Source organism: Humulus lupulus, chromosome 2 (assembly GCF_963169125.1).
Source record: "Humulus lupulus chromosome 2, drHumLupu1.1, whole genome shotgun sequence".
Taxonomy (NCBI): domain Eukaryota; kingdom Viridiplantae; phylum Streptophyta; class Magnoliopsida; order Rosales; family Cannabaceae; genus Humulus; species Humulus lupulus.
This window is the reverse complement of record NC_084794.1, coordinates 241,510,698-241,532,186: the sequence shown is the minus strand read 5'-3', so window position 1 is coordinate 241,532,186 and position 21,489 is coordinate 241,510,698. Positions and strand designations below refer to the sequence as shown.

The window sequence follows — 21,489 nt, the reverse complement described above, 5'->3', positions numbered from 1 at the left end:
TGGTCACATCTAGTTTGAATGTGCAAACACCTTGAAAAAGAACAAAAAAGGTATGATTGCTACTTGGAGTGATAATGACTTTGAAAGTAGTGAAGATGAGGAAAGTAATGTCGCTCTCACTTCTATTCTGCCTGTTTCTAAATCTGAAAATGAGAAACTTGTTTGCTTGAATAATGTTTCAAAAGATGAAGAAAATACTGATAGTGATGAATCTGAATTAAATGATGAGTCTTTGAGTTAATCTTACAAAAATATGTATGGTTCATGGGTGAAAGTGTGTTATGAGAATAGGTCATTGGTAAGAAAAAATAAAGAATTATCCTTTGAAATTAAACAACTTAATGACTTAAATGAAAAACTTGAAAAAGAAATAATTTCAAAAAATGTTGAAATTAATAAGTTGTCTAAAGATTTGGATACTCTTGAGAAAAATGTTAGAATGCTTAACCCCGGTTCTACTGTTTTTGAGAAAATACAGAATGCAGGTCAAAGAAGTCATGTGGGACTTGGTGCTTCAAGTTCTCAAAAATCAAAGAAAACTGTCTTTATCTCAGCTGGGATACTATCGTCTGGTGTTCCTGTGTCATCTTCACTGAAATTTGTTGCATCCAGTTCTCGGATTGTTCCAACAGAATGGACACAGTCAGCAGGAAAACCAATGGAAAATTGGAAAAATTCATTCCAATCTGTCATTTTTGTGGTAGGAAGGGTCATATTTGTCCTAAGTGTTTTACTCTTATGAATTTTGCCAAAAATGAATATTTTGAAAAATTCAATTATTTTGATAATTTCAAAAGAGTAAAAAAGGAAAATGTTCAATCAAAGAAAATATGGATAAAAAAGAATAATTGTTTTGCTGGTTTTACTAATGAATATGATAGATCTGCTTCTTCATATTTTTGGTATTTTGACAGTGGTTGTTCAAGACATATGACAGGTGACAAGTCTATTCTTACAGACATAAAACCTATGCATTATGGATCTGTTACTTTTGGCAATGGAATTGAGGGTAATGTTCTTGGAATGGGTACTCTTAACTTTGAAGGGTTGCCTAGAATCAAAAGAGTGTTACTTGTGGAAGGACTTAAAGCTAATCTTCTAAGCATAAGTCAAATTTGTGATCAAGGTTATACTGTCAACTTTGATAAAGAGAATTGTGTTGTTTTAAACAAGAATGGTGAGAATGTTCTTGAAGGATTTAGATCTAATGACAATTGCTACACTCTTCTCCCATCTATTATGTGTCAATCTGTTGTGAGTAATAACACTGATGTGTGGCATGCTAAACTTGGTCACATAAATTTCAAAACTTTGAAAAAATTGTCACATGCAGGGAATGTTCGTGGTTTACCTAAGCTAGGTAAAGAATCTGATGGTAAGTGCAAGAGTTGTCAACTTGGTAAGCAATTAAAAATTACACATAAAAGTGTTTCTCACATAAACACTTCGAAAGTTTTGGAATTGCTTCACATGGATCTTATGGGTCCAATTCAAATTGAGAGTTTAAATGGGAAAAGGTATATTTTTGTTTGTGTGGATGATTTTTCTAGATATACTTGGGTGGATTTCTTGAAAGAAAAATCTGACACTTTTGATGCCTTTAAAACTCTGTGCTTGAAATTAAAAGTTGAAAAAGATTGCAACATTGGAAAAATTGTTCGTATAAGAAGTGATCATGGTAAAGAACTTGAGAATTCTGTCTATGATGATTTTTGTAAGTTTGCATGTATCTCTCATGAGTTTTCAGCTCCCAAAACTCCTCAACAGAATGGAGTTGTAGAAAGGAAAAACCGCACTCTTCAAGAAATGGCTAGAGTGATGCTAAATAGCAAAAAATTGACCAAACGCTTATGGGCAGAAGCAATTAACACTGCTTGCTATATCATAAATCATTTTTTTCTCCGTCCAGGTACATCAAAAACATCTTATGAAATTTGGAAAGGTAAGAAACCAAGAGTGGTTTACTTTCATGTTTTTGGATGTGTTTGTTACATTTTGAGAGATAGAGTAAATCTTGGCAAATTTGATGCTAAGAGTGATGAAGGTGTTTTTATTGGATACTCCACTAACAGTAGGGCTTATCGTGTGTATAACATGAGAACCCAAACTGTAATGGAGTCGGCTAACGTTGTTATTGATGATGCCAGGGATTTTTCTGAGTTTTCTACTAAGGAAGAAATTTAGGTTTATTGATGAACCTACTGAAAAACATGAAGAATCTTGTGTCAGTGATACTACCATTGCAACGTCTGGTCCATCTGTTCCAACAGATCACGAATCCGATGAAACCAATTCTGGACAGACAGAAAAGAAATTTCCAGATATTATTTCGGATGAAGTCCAAAGGGAGCCATCAACCAGAGTTAAATTAAATCATCCAGCAGATTTAATACTTGAAAATCCAAAAAACAGTATGGTAACAAGAAGAAGGTTTAGTAATGTTGTTCAATTTGTTTTTTTCTTATCTTTAATTGAGCCTAAAAATGTGAAAGAAACTTTAACTAATGAAAATTGTATTAAAGCTATGCAGGAGGAATTGGAACAATTTTTTAGAAACAAAGTGTGGATCCTAGTGCCAAGACCATTGCATACCAATATTATTGGCACAAAATGGATTTTCAAGAATAAATCTGATGAATTTGGTACAATTGTGCGAAATAAAGCAAGATTAGTGGCACAAGGGTACACACAAGTGGAAGGAATAGACTTTGATGAAACATTTGCAACTGTTGCAAGACTTGAATCAATTAAATTATTATTGTCTATTGCTTGCTTTATTGGTTTCGTGTTGTTCCAAATGGATGTCAAATTCGCATTTCTCAATGGGATCTTTAATGAAGAATTATATGTTGAACAACCCAAAGGGTTTGAAGATCCACATGCACCTGATCATGTTTACAAATTGGAGAAAGCTCTTTATGGTTTGAAGCAAGCCCCTCGGGCTTGGTATGAGAGACTCACTCAATTTCTTGTTTCTCATGGATACAAAAGGGGTGGAGTAGATAAAACTTTGTTTATCAAAAATATTAAATCTAACATAATTATTGCTCAGATTTATGTTGATGATATTGTGTTTGGTTCTACTTCTGACAATGAGGTGCAGGTATTTGTTAAACAAATGAAAGAGGAATTTGAAATGAGTATGGTGGGAGAATTGACCTATTTCTTCGGTTTGCAAGTCAAGCAGTTAGAGGAAGGCACATTTGTTTCTCAAAGCAAATATGCTAAGAACTTGGTCAAAAAGTTTGGACTTGAAAGTTTAAAGATTGCCAAAACACCAATGGGAACGACTATGAAGCTATCCAAAGATGAAAATAGTGTCAAAGTTGATCCTACACTGTATAGGAACATGATTGGTAGTCTTCTTTATCTCACTGCGAGTCGACCTGATTTGAGTTATAGTGTTGGTGTGTGTGCCAGGTACCAAGGAAATCCCATGGAGTCTCATGTTGCAGCTGTCAAAAGAATCATTCGATATGTTCATGGGACTACTGATTATGGTATTTGGTATTCAAAAGAAACTAACCCTAATCTAGTGTGTTTTAGTGATGCTGATTGGGCAGGTAACACTGATGACAGAAAAAGCACTAGTGGAGGATGTTTCTTCTTGGGAAATAATCTAGTCTCTTGGCACAGCAAAAAATAGAATACTATTTCTCTCTCAACAACTGAGGTCGAATACATTGCAGTAGGAAGTTGTTGTGCACAACTTTTGTGGATGAAGCAAATGATGATAGATTATGGGTTTGATCTTGACATTTTAACTATTTTTTGTGATAATACAAGTGCAATTAATATTTCAAAAAATCTTGTACAACATTCCCGTACTAAACATATTGATATTCGTCATCATTTCATAAGAGAATTAGTTGAAAATAAATGTAACGACCCAAATTCACTAATTAGGCTTAAGGGCCTTGATTAGTGTGCCTGGAGGGCATAATGGGAATTATGTGTGATTTTAATGATTAAGATGCATGATTATGATTTAAAGCATGTTATGTGACTATGTGTATTATGTTATGTGATAATTATGCTATATGATTTGTACCACATGGGTGTGGTGATATCAATGTGATGCACGTGCTGAGACGGTCCTAGAAAGCTAGATAATGGTAATTGGGGATTTGGTAACCTGTGTAACTGTTAGTAACCATAGAGAGTAACAGGTTTTGTTGGAGAAGTGGTAGAATTGTAATGTAAGTATAAGGACAAGTGTGCCCTTGAGGTTTAGTTAGAAAGGGATATTAGTGTAGGGGTAAGGTGGTCTTTTGGCAGTGGATAGATGAGCTTCAGCTAAGAGGAAAAGTTAGTCACGTATAACACATTGGAAAATTGATTTATGCTGAAATTGGAGGAAAATCTAGAAGAAAAGAGAAGAAGAGGGAAGCTGAAGTTGGGAGACCTAAGAAGAGAGTTTTGATGGTTCAAGGCAACTAAGCTGAGCATAAGTCAAGATTACTCAGAGGTAAGGATTTGTCTATGGTTTGTTTAAGCTTCAAGTCTGGTTTTTAGAGGATAAGCATGAATTGAAACAAGTTCGTGGCTGGTTTTGCATGAATTCAGAGTTGGAATAACCAAAAGAGAAGGTGATTTGAAGCTAGAGTTTAGGAGAATTCAAGCTGGGTTCTTGAATGAGGTAAGAGTGTATCATGTTTAATTTTCGTAACTGTTATGGTAGAATCTAAAGGTCTGGTTTGCACTTTTCTTAAGTTTTGGTTCAAGGGTTTGAATATGAAATTTAGGTATGAATTCTGTGAGTGGTTGTGTAATTGAGTTAGATTATAATGTTTATAGGTTGTTGAATGGTCTATTTGGGGTTTTGAATTGGTTTTGAGGCTTAGGTATGAATTTGGAATGATTTGGACTGATTTGGGTTCGGGGAAAACGCAGGGGAAAACCCAGAAATCTGGGTTCGCGAAGGAGCGCCGCGGCGCAAGGCTGTTCCTGGGCAAAGCAAGTTCTCTGACTTGCTGGGCGCCGCGGCGCTAGGCCAATTTCAGAGCATGGGATTTTGCAATTTTTAGCCTTTGCTCCGGGGGTTTGGGGGATGTCTTCGGTGCATTATTTTAGGGATTTGGGGGATTCTGAGAGTGTGGGATTGGTTCCGGGAAGTAGTTTTGGATTGATTAGTGACAAAGGATGTTTCATTTGCATTGTGACTAGGTCTTTGGAGAGGCTTGGGGTAGAGGACCGTGCTCGCGGCTTCGTGGCATCGAAAACTAGTAAATTGAAAGGTAAGAAAACTGCACCTGGTTGTATGATTGTGATGGGACTAAGTGCTCCTGAGAGTTGTATCGTGTCAATGTTGGTATCACGCCATGGGACATGTAAAAGCGGTCTAAGAGTGTCGTACATGGTTTTAGCGCGTAGAGCACGGATTGGCCACTGGTAGCCAAGGACAACGGGATAACGGAGGGAACAGCCTGAGGGTGCTAGCCCTAGTTATCATTTGTGAACTGTTTATGTTATGAGTTGATATGCTTAGTATGCGGATCACTTGACTAAACTGATTGATGATATGGCTGAGTTTGTGCGATGCAATGTGAGATGTTGTTTTGTTTGCTAATTGTTCATGCTCTGTTATTGTTGTGTTTTCTTGCTGGGCCTTGGCTCACGGGTGCTACGTAGTGCAGGTAAAGGCAAGGGCAAGCTGGACCAAGCCTGAGGTGGAGAGCTCCGAGGTGGAATGTACATAGCCAGCGGTTCGACCGCCACGGTCGAGGAGTGGACCAGGACAGGGATCACCTAACTGCTCGTTTTGCCTTAGTATGGCCGGTTGTTGTACATAAACCTTGTGTCTTTTGTAAACGGTCTTTGAACTCAATATTTTTGGAATCCCATGTAACAGATGATGTTTATTAATGAAAATGTGGCTTTTGAGACCAACACGCTTTTAACCCTAGTTCCTTTATAGTTTCAATAACACGATTTTACTTAAATGACTTGATTAGCAAGTCTGGCACTTTATAAACACACAGTGTAACGGTCTTGGTTATCCAGGGCGTTACAATAAAGTTCTTGTCTTGGAATATATTGAAACACATAAACAAATTGTTGATATTTTCACTAAAGCTCTTGATTCGATTCGCTTTGATTTCCTCCGAAAATCTTTTGGGGTTTGTTCTCTTTAAATTTCCTTGTTATTGTGTTGTCCTCTTGATCAAAATATGTGTTATTTAAGGTTAAGAAAATTGTCAATTAACTTGAAAATTTTGTTGTGTGTCAAGCTGGATAATTTGACCTGTGTTTATAAGCCTTTGGTTGTATATTCTTGAGAGAAAATTTAATCAATTCCTCCTAGGCATATTCGAGTAAATAAATCAATGTTTAATGTTTGAGCTTCCTTTTGTGTAGCATTGTTTCAAGCTCCTATGAAAGAATAGAGCTACCTACATCAGTGTGTGAAAGTCATCTTTTGAGTAAGTTGGAACTTTGTAATTCAGAGTTATGAAGAGGATACGCTACCATAGAAAATGGCTACCACTGGTGTAGTGTGATAGCGTCTTCATGGGTTACAATTATTTATAATTTTTGAAAAAGACGTATTTGTCATTGGGCAATGTTCCCTTGCATACACTGTCACATACTTATGCTTAAAACTATGCAAGAAAAATTGTACACAGTTTGTAAAAAAAATGTGTGTAAGACTCATACATGTTGATTGATTCACTTAAGAATATGTGCTTGTGACTAAATTGTGCTTTATTTCACTCGAATATTCTTTCTAATTTTTTATTTTCACAAGTGTTCTTATCCATGGTATACACTAACACTTATTTTCAGTTGCTTGATTTTATTCTTATCAGGATGACTCACATTGATCAAAGCAGAATTTTTTTTGGTTGAGTTCATTTTTGTACATTTTTATAAAAAAAAAAATTAAATAAATAAAAATTTGATTGACAAGGTAATTCATGGTGGACCGAATCTTTGTGGTAAATATGTGAAATTATGCATTTATTTTGTGCGATTTAAAATATTCTTTATTTCTAAGGATTTTATTTTTGTCTTCTTTCTCAATTTGGAATACCATGATTTGTATCTTTATTGTCTTGTACCTTGTTTAGAATTGTTAGAAAGAAAAAAAAGGAAAAGTTCAATAGGAAGATTGTGTGGGGTTATTTTTTCTGGTTACCTTTTTTGGATTGGCATTTTATATCTATTTCCTTTTATAAAATAAAAAAGGTAAGTTTTTATGTAGATCGTGTGTCTTAAAGGTTGTTTCCTTTTATTTTTTAATTAAAACAATTTTTTTTAAAAAAAAAAAAGGGGAAACCTCTTATTGTCGTGGGTATCCAAATTGGGTAAGTCTTGTCCTTAAAAAGCTTGCCATTACCCTTTTTCTTCTCACCCATGATCTCTCTAAGTCACCTCTTCTTCTTCTAATTTTTTTCTCTCATTTTTCTGTAAGTGTTTGTTGTTTTTCAGAGAAGGAACAATGATGAGAACTCGTGGAGCTTCCTCTAAGAAGACCCCTGCTTCTTAATCCAGAAAGGTGTCCTCTCCATCGCCTCCTCCATCTGTGTCAACGACGCCTCCATCTGTTCCAGCACCTGCCTCATCTGTTGGGAAGACTTGCAAATCCAAGGCGCGCAAGAAGGTGTTCTCCCTCTCTAATGAACACCCCATGGTGTTTTCTGATATCACAGCTGATATTGTTGATGTTGCACCACCATCTGAAGTGGTGGTGCCCTCTCGAGCCAAGAACCCATCTCCTCTTTCGATTGATTCGTCTCTGACGGCTAGGGAAAAATCAAAATCTGTTTCATCTTCTTTCAAAGTTGTTGCTGCTGGGTTACTCAAACTGCCCTTGAAGCCGAGCCAGTCCAAGAAAAATTCTATGGCTCCCAAAAGGAAATTGGGATTGGACACGTCTTCTTCCCCCTTGACTGCTGCCAAGAAAATATTGAAGGCTTATCCCCCTTCTCTGTCTTCCTCCGAATCTGACCCTGAGGAAGGAAAGTCTGAATCTGAAGCAACCCGTGACACCACCTTATCTGATGAAACGGTTCCTGACAATGCAGAATCAGAGGTTGAGTCTGATGAGCCAGAACAAGAAGACATTGTCCCCTCTGAACAAGAAGCCGAATCTGACTCAGAGCCAGTTGCATCTCCTTTGTCATCCAAGGCTAAAGTGAAGAGACCTATTTTTGATCCTACACCTTCTCCAAAACGTTCAGGTGTAAATTTCAAACCTTATTCTTCAACTTTTTGTTATAATGATAATGCTCGTGATATGACTCTCCATGCTCAAAGGAAATTTATTATTGAGAGAAATTATGTCTTGAGTGATCATCGGCCTTATGGTGTGCTAACAATGCTTCAAGATCGAAAATGGACAAGTTCTTTGGTTAAATTTACTGGTTTTGTGGATAGAATAGTCAAGGAATTCTATGCCAATCTTACTAATGAAGTTATTGGACCTAAATCTCCTCTGTATTATAAAGTGTTTGTTAGGGGCCATTGGTTCTCTTTTGCTCCTCAAGACATTGCCCATGCTTTGCATCTTCCTCTTGATTTCGAGGACGATGATGATCTTGCCTCTCTTGACAAGGATATGGTTATCACTGAATTAGTAGGGCAAAAAATGGTATGGCCATCTAATACAGTCATCTCGGTCTCTAATCTCACCTACACTTATGCTGTCCTCCATAAGTTTGGCACAACAAATTGGAAGCCAACTTCTCACACCGCAACTATCTCTTTTGACATGGCTTCGTTTTTGTACAAGGTGGGGACCGGTATTGGTATAAATTTGGCTATGGTTATTCATGATCAAATCATTGGGTTTCGAAAAGGTAATAGGAAAAAATTGAATCTTCCTTTTCCTCAAGTTATTTATAAAGTGTTGAGTATGCAGAAAAACGATCTCCAACGTGATCAAGAAGACTTGGTGGCTCCCACTACAGCTCTTCCTACAAGACCTCTACTCCACCTACTGAAGCCACTGATGCTCCATCAACCAAGAAAGTCAAGCCTCAATCTCTGAAGTTTGCCTCGGATGACATTCCTCATGCATCCTCCTCTGTTGCCACAGATTCAGGACTTGTTGCTACAGAAATAGCTGCTGTTCAAGCCTTTGTTGAATCCTTGGCTACTCGAGTGATGTCAATTGAAGGACTGCAACATTCTATGTTGGATGCTGTTCAAACTCTGTCCAAGGATCCAGTCGTCTAGTTTTTCTTATTTTTATGTCTAGTGTCCTACGAACATTGATACTCTCTTTTGCTTTTTTTTGTTTTTTGTTTTATGGTTCTTTGGCTTCTTTGATAGACACAAAGGGGGAGAGTAGATACTTCCAAAAACTTGTTTGTTTGTTGTTTTGTTTAACTCTGGACCTTCTTATTTTGAGGGGGAGTTAAGTTTAGTTTATCTATATGTTTGTTATAAGTTAATGCATGTGTTGCAGGGGGAGTTGTTTCTCTTTACTTGTAACTAACATTTGTATTGCAGGTTTTTTGAATTAATTTTGTCTATCAAATTGCCAAAGGGGGAGATTGTAAAATCTTTATTGGCATATTTGACAATATTGACAAAATTAATTAAAGAAGATTTTTCGAAATGGGTAGTTTCCTGTTTTGTTTGTGATATGTTTTCTATAATCAAATTATTATATATATGCTAATAAAATAAATATATAATTTTCCTATAAAAGAATATCTTATCTTGAAATGGAAATTATTGGTATTTATTTTTTTATCTGAGTTATTTGTCCAGAAATCGTGTACAGCTTGCAGAGATAATGTATATATTGTTTCCTTATTTATTTAGGGAAACTGGGTTTAAAAAACTATCCAGGTTCAATGAATCTGTTTGAACGGATTACCAGTCTGTTTGAACAGATTTTGACTTTCCTGTTTGGGAAGATTTTTCATTTATTGGCTGATTGTTTCTGATTTGTTTTCCACGACCTAAAGGGATTCTAAAGGGTGTATAATCATCCTTAGGTCGTTGGTTTTTTATCATCTCTCTTGGTGTATTATTTTCCAAATATTTTCAAGTTTTAGAGAGACTTTTTATTATGTGAAGAACTTGAGTCCAGCAAGTTCTTAGTGGTTTATTACAGTGTACTTCTGTATGGTTTTCTTTGTGTTAATTGTGCAGGTTAAACACACTTGGACATTGTTCATCAATCTTCGGGAGAAGTCTTGTTCGTGAGTCACTTTTTGGGAGGAAAAGTGCAAGTGTTATGATTTGAAGGGAGTTCAAGATCTTAGCACTTCAGAAATTTGATTAGGAGTTTAGATTACAATAGTTGCGACAAATTCAAGAGGGAGTCTTTATTTGTATAAGTCAATTTGGTTTTGTAATCGTTTAGATATTCTTCTAATAAATTTCATTCTCTGGGCGTGGCCCCGTGGACTAGTAGCAATCTGCAAAGATTGCTGATACCACGTATAATTTCGTGTGTTCTTTACCTTATGTTCGTTTTTATCTTCTGGTGATAAACTGTTTAAACATATCTGGTTTCTGTTCAAATAGTTTCTGTGTACGTTTAAACATTTCTGTAACAGTTCAGCAATTAATTATTTAATTTGAATAATTAAGTTGGTAATCATAAAAAAAACGAAATTTCACAATTAATTATTCTAACTCTCAAAATACCAAAAGCGATGCAAGGCAATGACTACATGAGATCCGAAAAAATACTCAATCACTGTCATACAAAATACAAGTATCAGCAGCTGTAAGGTTGATACCCACCAGCTCTAGTGCTTAGAAGGGAAATTTTGAAATCTCTATTCAAGTCATTGAACTCCTGAATTTGTTTACTCATACAGAACATAATATTGGTAATTGTTAACAACAATGTAGTAGATCTAGAAAATAAATGCACAGAAACAGTTGCATTGAATAAAGAAGACAAATACTTCCCATAAATTTGCAACACCAAGAATAATAATTATTCACATCACTTCAAAATTAGTTAGACATCTTTTCAGGTACGTGTCATTTCTTTAACAATTAGTGTAACAATTAAAATAGCCATCAGCCTTTAACAATTACTATACATGGGCAATATCTTGCACATAAGTAATGTCATTATAAGTTTATAAGAATGATCTAAATCATCAACTTAATTATATTAGTTACAGCATAAGAAACATTTATTTATTGAGTGTAAATGCAGAGGATAAACCCAAATGAACAGTACAAAGTTTTCTTCTATGAAAATCCAAGAATACCCAACCTTCAATTAAGTTGTAGCACACATCAATGGCTTCTTCCAGCAACGGCGGTCGACCTTCCATGAATGATGGTAATAGAAGGAACAAGGTGAAGCCTCCACCCATCTCATGAGGCCAACGTCAGTCGCGTGAAGAGGCTGCATATTGTTATATTATTTATATAATATGATATTTAGATTAAATAAAGTGAATGTGTTAACATATAAATTGAGAGTTACATTTTGTTTGGATAATAGGAAATTTCAAATATGTAATATATTTGGAGTTACAAATTTAGTTACAAGTTTGTAACCTCCAAATATTAACCAATAATGTGTAGATTTGATATTACACACTTTGATTTGAATTTATCAAAGAAATAAGTGATATGGATGTTGGAGACATGAGCACTTGGCTAGAAAATCACCTTGAGGTTGGAAAGTGCTATCTCTATTTGAGATAATCCCTTAGTGCTTGAGATAGGGGGAAATAAGATTTTGGATAAAGGTTGTAAACTTTGTTCAAGTTGGTGATCCCCAATGCTCTTCATTTTAGTTGTGTGAGTGAGAGAGTTTGATTTTTGTTCTTGTTCTTGTTCTTCTTTTCTTCTATTGTTTTTAATCTTCATATCTTTATTTGTCTATTTACATGTTTAGTTGTATCATTATGCTATAGAGTTGTACTTCCATCTATATCTATTGTTCTTTATCCTTTACTTTATTTGTATCATTTTGTTATAGAGTTGTATTTTCTATTACTCTCTTCTTCTACAATTTGCTATATTTACATGTAATTTTTGCAATAGAGTTGTAACTTATTTAATCAATCACTTTGTCTTTTGTATTCTTTTGCTTAGAGTTGTAAGAGTCTTACTATTTTCCATTGAAGCAATATAATTATCTCTAACATTCAAAAGTTTATCCCTTGTTTGTTTCAATGGAAGGTGAGACCAACAAGATCATGAACCAAGACCTAGTGAGGTTGGATAGGTTTGATGGATCCAATTTCACTAAGTGGCAAGACAAGGTGAGATTTCTCTTGATCACTCTCAAGATCGCCTACATCCTAGAGTCCACCCTTGAACCTCTCCCAGTGCCATCCGACAAAGACACTCCTGAGGTGGTGGAGAAAAGAAGGAAGAGAGTGTAGGAAAATCTTCTTTGTAGGGTTCATATCCTCAATGCCCTATCCGATAGGCTCTATGACCTCTATACCGAGACCAAGTCGGAAAATGAGATTTGGGATGCACTTGAGACAAAATTCAAGGCGAAAGAGGAAGGTACCAAAAAGTTTTTGATTTCTCAATACTTTGATTTCAAAATTTTCGGTGATAAACCTATTCTTCCTAAAATTCATGAGCTTCAAATAATTGTTAACAAATTGAAAGTTTTGAAGATTGAGCTTCTCGAGGCCTTTCAAGTTGGTGCGATAGTGACAAAATTACTACCAACTTGGAGGAGCTATAGGAAAAGAATCCTTCATAAAAATGAGGATTATTCTTTGGAGGAAATCAAAAAACATATTCGAATCGAGGAGGAATCGATATGTAGAGATAAACTTGTGGAGGAGTCTAATGGAGAGACTTCCAAAGCAAATGCGGTGTCACAACCAAAACATCCCAAGAATAAAAGAAAAGGCAAGAAGGGTAATGAGAAACATTTGGGTCTAAAAACCAACCCAAACAAGTTTAAGGGCGAGAAATGTCCTTGCTTTGTGTGTGGGAAAAATGGTCACTATGCTAGAGAATGTAGGCATAGAAAAGACCAACAAAGACCTAAGGTGAATGCAACTCAAGAGGATAATATAGTTGCTACCCTTAGTGAGGTGAATGCAGTCCAAGGCAAGGTGAAAGGGTGGTGGTATGACACATGTGACATCGTCCATGTCACCTATGACAAATCATTGTTCAAGACCTTTGAAGAGTCAAAGGGCAACCATGAGATTCAAATGGACAATGAGTGCATCCAAGGTACTTGGCAAAGGTACCATTGAAGTATTTTTCACCTCCGGTAAGAAGGTCACATTAGTGAATGTTCTTTATGTTCCTGAAATGAGTAGAAATTTGGTAAGTGGAGATTTGCTTGGCAAGCCCGACATTAAGGCCATTTTTGAGTTCGGTAAACTAATTATTACCAAGTCCAATGTATTTTTGGAAAAGGGGTACTCTTGTGATGGTATAGTTAAGTTGTGCACCAATGATATAACTTTCAATGTTATCAATAAATATGCTAATTCCACTTATATTGTTGAGTGTGATTATTTATTTTTATGGCATCTTAGACTATCTCATATAAGTTTTTCAACCATGACAAGAGTAGTAAAATGTGGTATGATTGCATGCAACATTAAAAAACTATAGAAAATGTGAAACATTTGTTAAAGCAAAAATGATAAAGAAACAATTTCCTAGTGTAGAAAAATCATCTAATTTACTTTATTTAATTCATAGTGATCTTTGTGAATTAAATGATGTTTTAACTAGAGGTGGTAAAATTTATTTTCTTACTTTTCTAGATGATTTTAGTATACATACCTATGTGTTTCTTTTAAAGCATAAAGATGAATCTTTATGCTTTTAAAGTTTATAAATTAGAAGTTAAAAATAAACTAAATAAAAAGATTAAGGTGCTAAGAAGTGATAGAGGAGGTGAGTACTTCTTTAATGAATTCAAAGCATTTTATGAAGAAAATGACATAATTCATGAGGGCACCACACCTTATATGTAACGCCTTGGATAATCAAGACGGTTACACTGTGTGTTTGAAATAGTGCAAGGCTTGTTAATCAAGACATTTGAACAAAAAAATGTGATCCTAAGGTCAATCATCAGGTTAGGGTTAAAAGATTTTGATCATAAACGGTTAATTTTCATTAAAACGGATGTTTAATACATGGGATCCCAAAGCAAGGTATAAGGATAATTTACAACCTCCAAAAGATAGTACAACCAAAAGCCACTCTAATGGAAAAATACAAGTTCTAGGGCTCTGTGTAACGACCCCAAATTCGCTAATAAGGCTTAAGGGCCTTGATTAGTGTGCCTGGAGGGCATAATGGAATTTATGTGTGATTTTTTTATGAGTAAAATGCATGGTTATGATTTAAAGCATGTTATATGACTATTTGACTATTTGAGATGCATGACTATGTGTATTAGTATGCATGTAGGCCCTAATTGTGTTAGAAGGGCATAATTGTAATTTTGGCCATTTTGGGCATAACTGTATTGATATGTGCTGATTGTTGAGACCACATTGTGATGTGGATGTATCTGTGATTTGTGACTCGAGACGATCCCAGAGAGAGCAGATTAGCAGAAAAGTCATGGCGGGAATTTATACCCGGCTCGGGGCGAGCCTGGGGGTATAAACAGGAAATTTAGGGAATATATTGAGATTAATTTTGATGATGAGGAATACATATTTGGTGATTTATCAGGTATTGGGAAGAAACAGGAAAATATTAGAGACACTTGAGGAATTAGCGGGAATTGGGTAAAATGACTAAAATGGCCCTACGTGGACAAAAAGGTTTAGATTTAGTAGGGAGGGCATTATGGTCAATTGGCTTCTTAGAGATAACTTTTTTTGGGGCTTTATATACTTAGTGGGATTGTTAGAGAGAGTGAGAAGGCTGTGGAAAAGAAAGAAAAAGAAAAAGAGAGAAAACAGAGGGGTTTTTTTCCAAAAGGGACGATTTGTGGATTCTAGCACCATTTCTCTTCAAATTTCTTGGAGCAAAGCTCAGTGGAGAGCTAGGATAGGCTGAGCATCAAGGATCCTAAGTTAGACTTGAAGATTTGGCAAGGGATTAGCAAGATCACATCAATGTTTGAGGTAAGTTTTTAGAGTTTTCAGTTTTGGGTTTTGACTGGTTTGGGCTATGTATCTAAGCTGGATTGATGGGAATCTTAGGGGAATTTCTGGGCAAGCTTTGAGAAGAGCAATCTAATGAGGTCTAAGAGTTGAATCAAAGTCAAAATTGCATCAACGGTATGAATTCTAAGCCTTTAACTTGATGTTTGACTGAATTTCTGGGTTTAAGGTTCATCTATGGTGAATCTTGAGATTTGGTGAGCTTGGGTTTTGAGATTTGGGGATGCTTGGGATGAGTGGAGAGTGTTTATAAGCTTGATTTTGAGTTTGGTAAAGATTTGGGGAAGTTTGGGTTGAGATTGGCTCAAAGAAATCGCAGAAAAAGAAAATGAGGGTTGCCTGCCTGCAACTAGCGCTACATCGCTAGTCTTTGGGCGCTGTAGCGCTAGGCCCTGTTTCTGGGTGGTGCGGTTCTGCTTGTAGCGCTACCCTGTTCCCAGAAAGGGGTTTTTGGGCTATTTTTGAGGGATTTTGACCTAGGGTTCGGGGTTCGATTCCACTACCTTGTTTTGTGGATCTAGGTCTTCCCGGGGGGTTCGGGATTGGTCCCGAGGCTAGTTTTTTTTTTGACTTGAGGTTTGGTGATGACTTTGACCTATGGCTGTGTTTAGGTGTGCGCTAGGGCTCGAGTGGGATCGTGCTCAAGGAGTCAAGTGGTGAAAGCTATCAAATTGATAGGTAAGAAAACTATAGCACCTGTAGGACAGGGCATGGGCCCATAGTGTGATTGCAGGGCACGGCCCTATATTGCATTACATGTTAGGGTGCAGACTTAATCGAATTGATATCAGGGCACGGCCCTATATTGCATTACATGTTAGGTTGCAGACTTAATCGAATTGATATCAGGGCACGACCCTATATTGCATTACATGTTAGGGTGCAGACTTAATTGAATTGATATATGTTTGAATGTTATTTGAGTTAAGCTATTTGTGATTATAGTAAGAATGAATGGCAAAGGAGCCGGGAACGGCAAAAGAGCCGAAACGGCAAGGGAGCCGAGAATGGCAGTGGGGTCGGAAGTAACACTTAGCACGTGAAGTGCTTGTAGACAGGGTGGGACCCCAATGGATACAGGGGATATCCTTACGGTGAGGACCGAGACCCCAGGCTTTGGTAATGCCTCTGGGACGGCCTGGCCGTGTTTGTTTAGTCTGATGGAATACTTGTTTATCTGTGGATTATCTGATATGTTAACTATATAAATCGCATATGTTATGTATTGTAGGAGTTTTCTTGCTGGGCTTCGACTCACGGGTGCTCTGTGTTGCAGGTAAGGGCAAAGATTGAGTCAACCAGCCATGAGTACAGAGAGCGTGAAGCGATGCGTACATGTTTGGCCTGCCCGACTGCTTTGGTTGGGGGTTTATTTGAGAAATGGCTGTAATAATCTGTGATTTTAATAATTAATCGACTGTAAACTTATTTTAAGTTGTAAATAGTTTTCAAACCTTATTTTGGGATCCCAAATGTTAAATACTAGAAGTTTTCAATGAAACAACGCATTTTTAAAGATTACAGCCTTAACTTTTGCTTAGTCACACTTTTGTTTTAAAAACCTTGGTTAGCGAGTTCATTGCACATTTTTCGTTTTAAAACTCACTTAGTAACGACTCTAAGGAAGTAGGGCGTTACACTCTGTCCCTGAACCTCCCCCCAGTCGTGGCAGACGAGCAGCTAACTAAGTACACTTCGCCCCCATAGCTCTCAACCTCATGGTTGGTCCAGTTTCCCTTTGACTTTACCTGCACCACGTAACACCCGTGAGCCAAGGTCCAGCAAGAAAACCATAAAAAACAAACACTTAAACAGTAGTAGCATCCAATAAATCTTAAAACAGTCATTCAAAAACTCAACAAATTATAAGCATCAAGCTAATAATAGTAAACATGTATTTTCAAGAACACATTTTAACCAGTAATACAAATGCTTAAGGTTGGGGCCCTTAGGCCGAGCCCTCTGTTTACTAAGCTGACCCCAGCTCGCTTAGGCTGCATCCACTGTTTATTTAGCTGACCCCAGCTCACAGTGGCTGAGCCGCGTCCAATGCGCTAATCGTCAGCCCCAGCTCCCTTAGGCCATACTTTCACATTTCACATAATAATAATATAGTTACATAACACATATCTCCGATTACAGGGAACCTTAGTCCCAAACACAACCACATGGGTGTAGTTTTCTTACCTTGAATTCCGAGCAAAGAATTAAGAAAGATCCCGAGCACGATCCCCAGTCTGAGCCTTAGCGATAAACCTAGTCACAGTATCAATGGGTAACTATCAATTCAAGACCCAAATAAATGTTTAGGAAATAATAGCTAGCCTCCGGGACCTTGAATTCTACTAAACCAGGTAGTAGAAATCGTCCCGAGCGCTTAGGTTCGAACCTCCAAGCTTTCCGAAGCCTAATAGCTAACCTAGGCCAAAGTTCCCTAGGCGAGCCATGACCTGGCCCTAAGGGTCGCGCCGCACCTTAAGTCAGAGGCACGACCCCCATGCATCTGAGGGAGGTGGGCAGCGACTTGCCCCCTGGAGTTGCAGCGCGCCCTCAAGACAGAGAGCCCTCCCAGGGCATTCTAGGCATGCGAGCTGTGGTGCCCACGAGCTGGGTCGCAGCGCCCCCCGCCCCCCGTACCCAGAAATCCCTGGGTTTCCAGCATGTTTCCCCCAACTTCCAATCCTGAAATCCAACCTTAACATGTATTCTAGCCAAAACCAGGTTCATATACGAGTCTATAACTCTTAGTCACACACCTTAAGCATAAAAACACCCAAATCCTTATGAACTTACCATCCCAAATCATCAATGAACTATTACTCAAGAACCTAGACCAATTGATCATTTGACCTGAATTCCTAATCGAAACTAGACAAAATTCTTACCTCAGTGGGAGCTAAACCCTCAGCTTCAAACCTTTAATCCTTGAGCTTAAATTCCCAAGTTTCCCAGCTGAATTCCCTGGTTTAATGCTTCAGTTCCTCAAGACTTCTTCAAGGGCAAGAGAGAGGTAGGGAAATCGTATACGAGGGAGAGAGAGAGAGAGAAGGCTGAGTTTTCAAAACTCTTGGGGTGGTTTCTGGCTAAGTCTAGAGTCACCACAGAGTATATCTTTTAACCCCGAAAAACACTAAATTGCCCCTTAGACTAATTCAGCTCCTCCTTGCCCATAAGGGTATAATAGTCATTTTCCCCCAATTCTTGCTAATTCTTCAAGTGTTCCTACTATTGACCAATTAATCTCGTCACGTCTAATTAATTACCAAATACTTATTCAATATCTAATAAATCCCAAAATGTTCTCTAAATTCCCAAAAATACCCTTAGGCTCCCCCCGAGCTGAGTATTAAACCCCACTGTGATTATTTCCCTTATCCGCTCACTAGGACCGTCTCGAGCCATATCCTGCAAATATATCCACATAATAATGTGGTCTCAACCATTTATCACATCAAATCACATTTATGCCCTCAACGGGCCAAATTACAAATATGTCCTTATAAACAGAAAATGGCCCACATGTATATTTAATACTCATAAACATGCATATAACATATTCATATAATCATATTAGTCATGCATGCCACATAGTCAAGCATTTAACCAATTAAACATACATATATCAAATTATGCCCTCCCGGCACGCTAATCAAGGCACTAAACCCTATTAGCAAAATTTGGGTCGTTACAACTATCCCTTCCTACTGAGAATTTTGTCCTCGAAATTTACCTGAATAACTCGAGATACTGATCCCGCATAGCTAACTCAAGCTCTCAGGTCACATCCTCGACCTTGTTATTCCTCCATAACACTTTGACTAGAGGAATTTTTTTTCCGTAGTTACTTATCTTTCCTGTCTAGGACCTGAACCGGTCGCTCCTCATATGACAAATATGTCTGCAACTCGAAATCCTCATACTTCAACACATGAGACGTATCTGAGACGTACTTCTGAAGCATAGAAATGTGGAATACGTCGTGAACCCTTGATAATGATGGTGGCAGTGCCAATCTGTAGGACACTAGCCCGATCCTCTCCAGGATCTTGTAAGGTCCTATGAATTTAGGGCTCAGCTTGCCCTTTTTCCGAAACCTCCTCACCCTTCGCAGTGGTGACACTCGCAAAAACACATGGTCCCTTACCTGGAACTCCACGTCCCTACTCTTAGGATCAGTGTAGCTTTTCTGTCTGCTCTATGAGGCAAGCATTTGAGCTCGGATCTTCTCAATAGCTTCATTAGTCTTCTAAACCAACTCTGGTCCCAAATACTTCCTCTCACCCATCTCATCCCAATGAATGGGCGATCTACATCTCCTTCCGTACAACATCTCATATAGGGCAACTCCAATTGTTGATTGATAGTTATTATTGTAAGAAAACTCAATCAATGGGAGGTACTTACTCTAAGACCCCTAGAAATCCAATACACACGCTCTAAGCATGTTTTCCAATACCTGAATTTTCCTCTCAGACCGTCCATCTGTCTGAGAATGAAAGGTTGTACTGAACTTTAACTGAGTCCCCATGGCCTTCTGCAAAACACCCCAGAACTTGGAGGTAAATATGGGATCCTGGTCTGATACTATAGATTTAGGAACCCAGTGGAGACGTACAACTATGTGTACTGATCCACAGTATAGGTCATCCTCACTGGAAGAAAGTGGGCTGACTTGGTGTATCTGTCTACTATCATCCATACCGAGCCATGTAACCCCACTGTCCTGGGTAAACCTCCCACACAATCCATAGTAATGTCCTCCCACTTCCATTTGGGAATACCCAAAGGCTGTAGCAACCCCGCTAGTCGCTGATGCTCAGCCTTCACCTGCTGACAGGTCAAACACTTGGCCACATACTCCATTACATCCTTCTTCATCTCAGGGCACCAATATAACGTCTGTAAATCCTGATACATCTTTGTGGTGCCTGGATGGAGTGAGTATGGTGTAGTATGGGATTCATCAAGTATCTCTCGTCTAATACCCACACATGTTGGGGCACAAATCCGACCCTTATACCGCAATAAACTAGTCTCTGAAATGGAATAGTCTTTAGCCACTCCGGCTAAGACATTCTCTCTAACCTCCTGCAACTGTATATCATCCATCTGACCCTCTCTTATCCTCTCTAGGAGGGTCAACTATAAGGTAATATTGGCCAACCGACCCACAACCAGTTCTATCCTCACTCTAGCCATCTCTTCTGCCAACTCATTTGATATCTGTGTAGAGCTAAATAACTTTCACGAGCCCCTCTGGGTCAATGCATCTGCCACTACATTGGCTTTCCTTGGGTGGTAAAGGATATCACAATCATAGTCCTTCACCAACTCCATCCAACATCTCTACCTCATATTCAAGACCTTCTGGGTGAAGAAATACTTCAAGCTCTTATGATCAGTGTATATCTCGCACTTCTCTCCATACAAGTAATGTCGCCAAACTTTCAGTGGAATACCACCGCTGCCAACTCTAGATCATGGGTAAGGTACCGCTGGTCATACTCCTTCAGCTACCATGATACATAAGCAATAACCCTCTCATTCTACATCAACATGCTTCTCAATCATAATCTCGATGCGTCACAATAAACTACGAACTTCCCTCCCTCTGAAGGGAGACTCAACACAGGAGCAGTAATCAACTGTCACTTCAGTTCCTGGAAGCTATTCTCACACTTATCTGACCAGACGAACTTTAGGTTCTTCTGTGTCAATTCTTCCATCGGTGTAGCAATAATAAAAAACACTTCCACGAACCGTTTGTATTATCCTGCTAATCCAAGGAAGCTCCTAACCTCTGAGGCGTTCCTTGGCCTCAGCCAATCTCTCACTGCCTCTACCTTAGCTAGATCCACCTTAATCCCATCTTCACCAACAATGTGTCCAAGGAATGTCACTTCTGGTAGCCAGAATTCGCACTTCTTACACTTGGCATACAACCGATGCTCTCTCAGTCTCTGTAATACCTATCGGAGATGCTGCTCCTGCTCTGCCTCTGAATTGGAGTATACCAAAATGTCGTCGATGAAGACAATTACAAATTGATCTAAGAAGCCCTTGAACACCCTGTTCATCAGATCCATGAATGTTGCTAGGGCATTGGTCAGACCAAATGACATGATCAAGAGCTCATAATGCCCATACCTTGTTCGGAAGGCCGTCTTCAATATATCCTCGTCCTTGATCCTCAACTGGTGATAACCAGATCAAAAATCAATCTTCAAGGATACTGTCTTTCCCTGCAACTGATCGAACAGGTCATCGATCATTGGTAAGGGGTATTTGTTCTTGATGGTCAATTTGTTCAACTCCATGTAGTCTATACACATTCTCAAAGTCCCATCCTTCTTCTTCACAAACAAAATCGGAGCACCCCATGGTGAGAAGCTAGGTCTAATAAACCCCAAATCAAGAAGCTTTTGCAATTGTATCTTCAACT

General features: G+C 38.0%; 1 protein-coding gene across 1 annotated transcript; it reads left to right on the top strand.

Annotated features, from left to right (window-relative positions):
* The first annotated feature begins 7,630 nt into the window (after nt 1-7,630).
* LOC133815308 (uncharacterized) lies at nt 7,631-9,180 on the top strand. The gene is made up of 3 exons (XM_062248164.1): nt 7,631-8,366; nt 8,451-8,801; nt 8,948-9,180. Exons 1-3 carry the CDS (start codon nt 7,631-7,633, stop codon nt 9,178-9,180), a joined length of 1,320 nt encoding a protein of 439 aa, XP_062104148.1.
* The last annotated feature ends 12,309 nt before the right edge of the window (nt 9,181-21,489 follow it).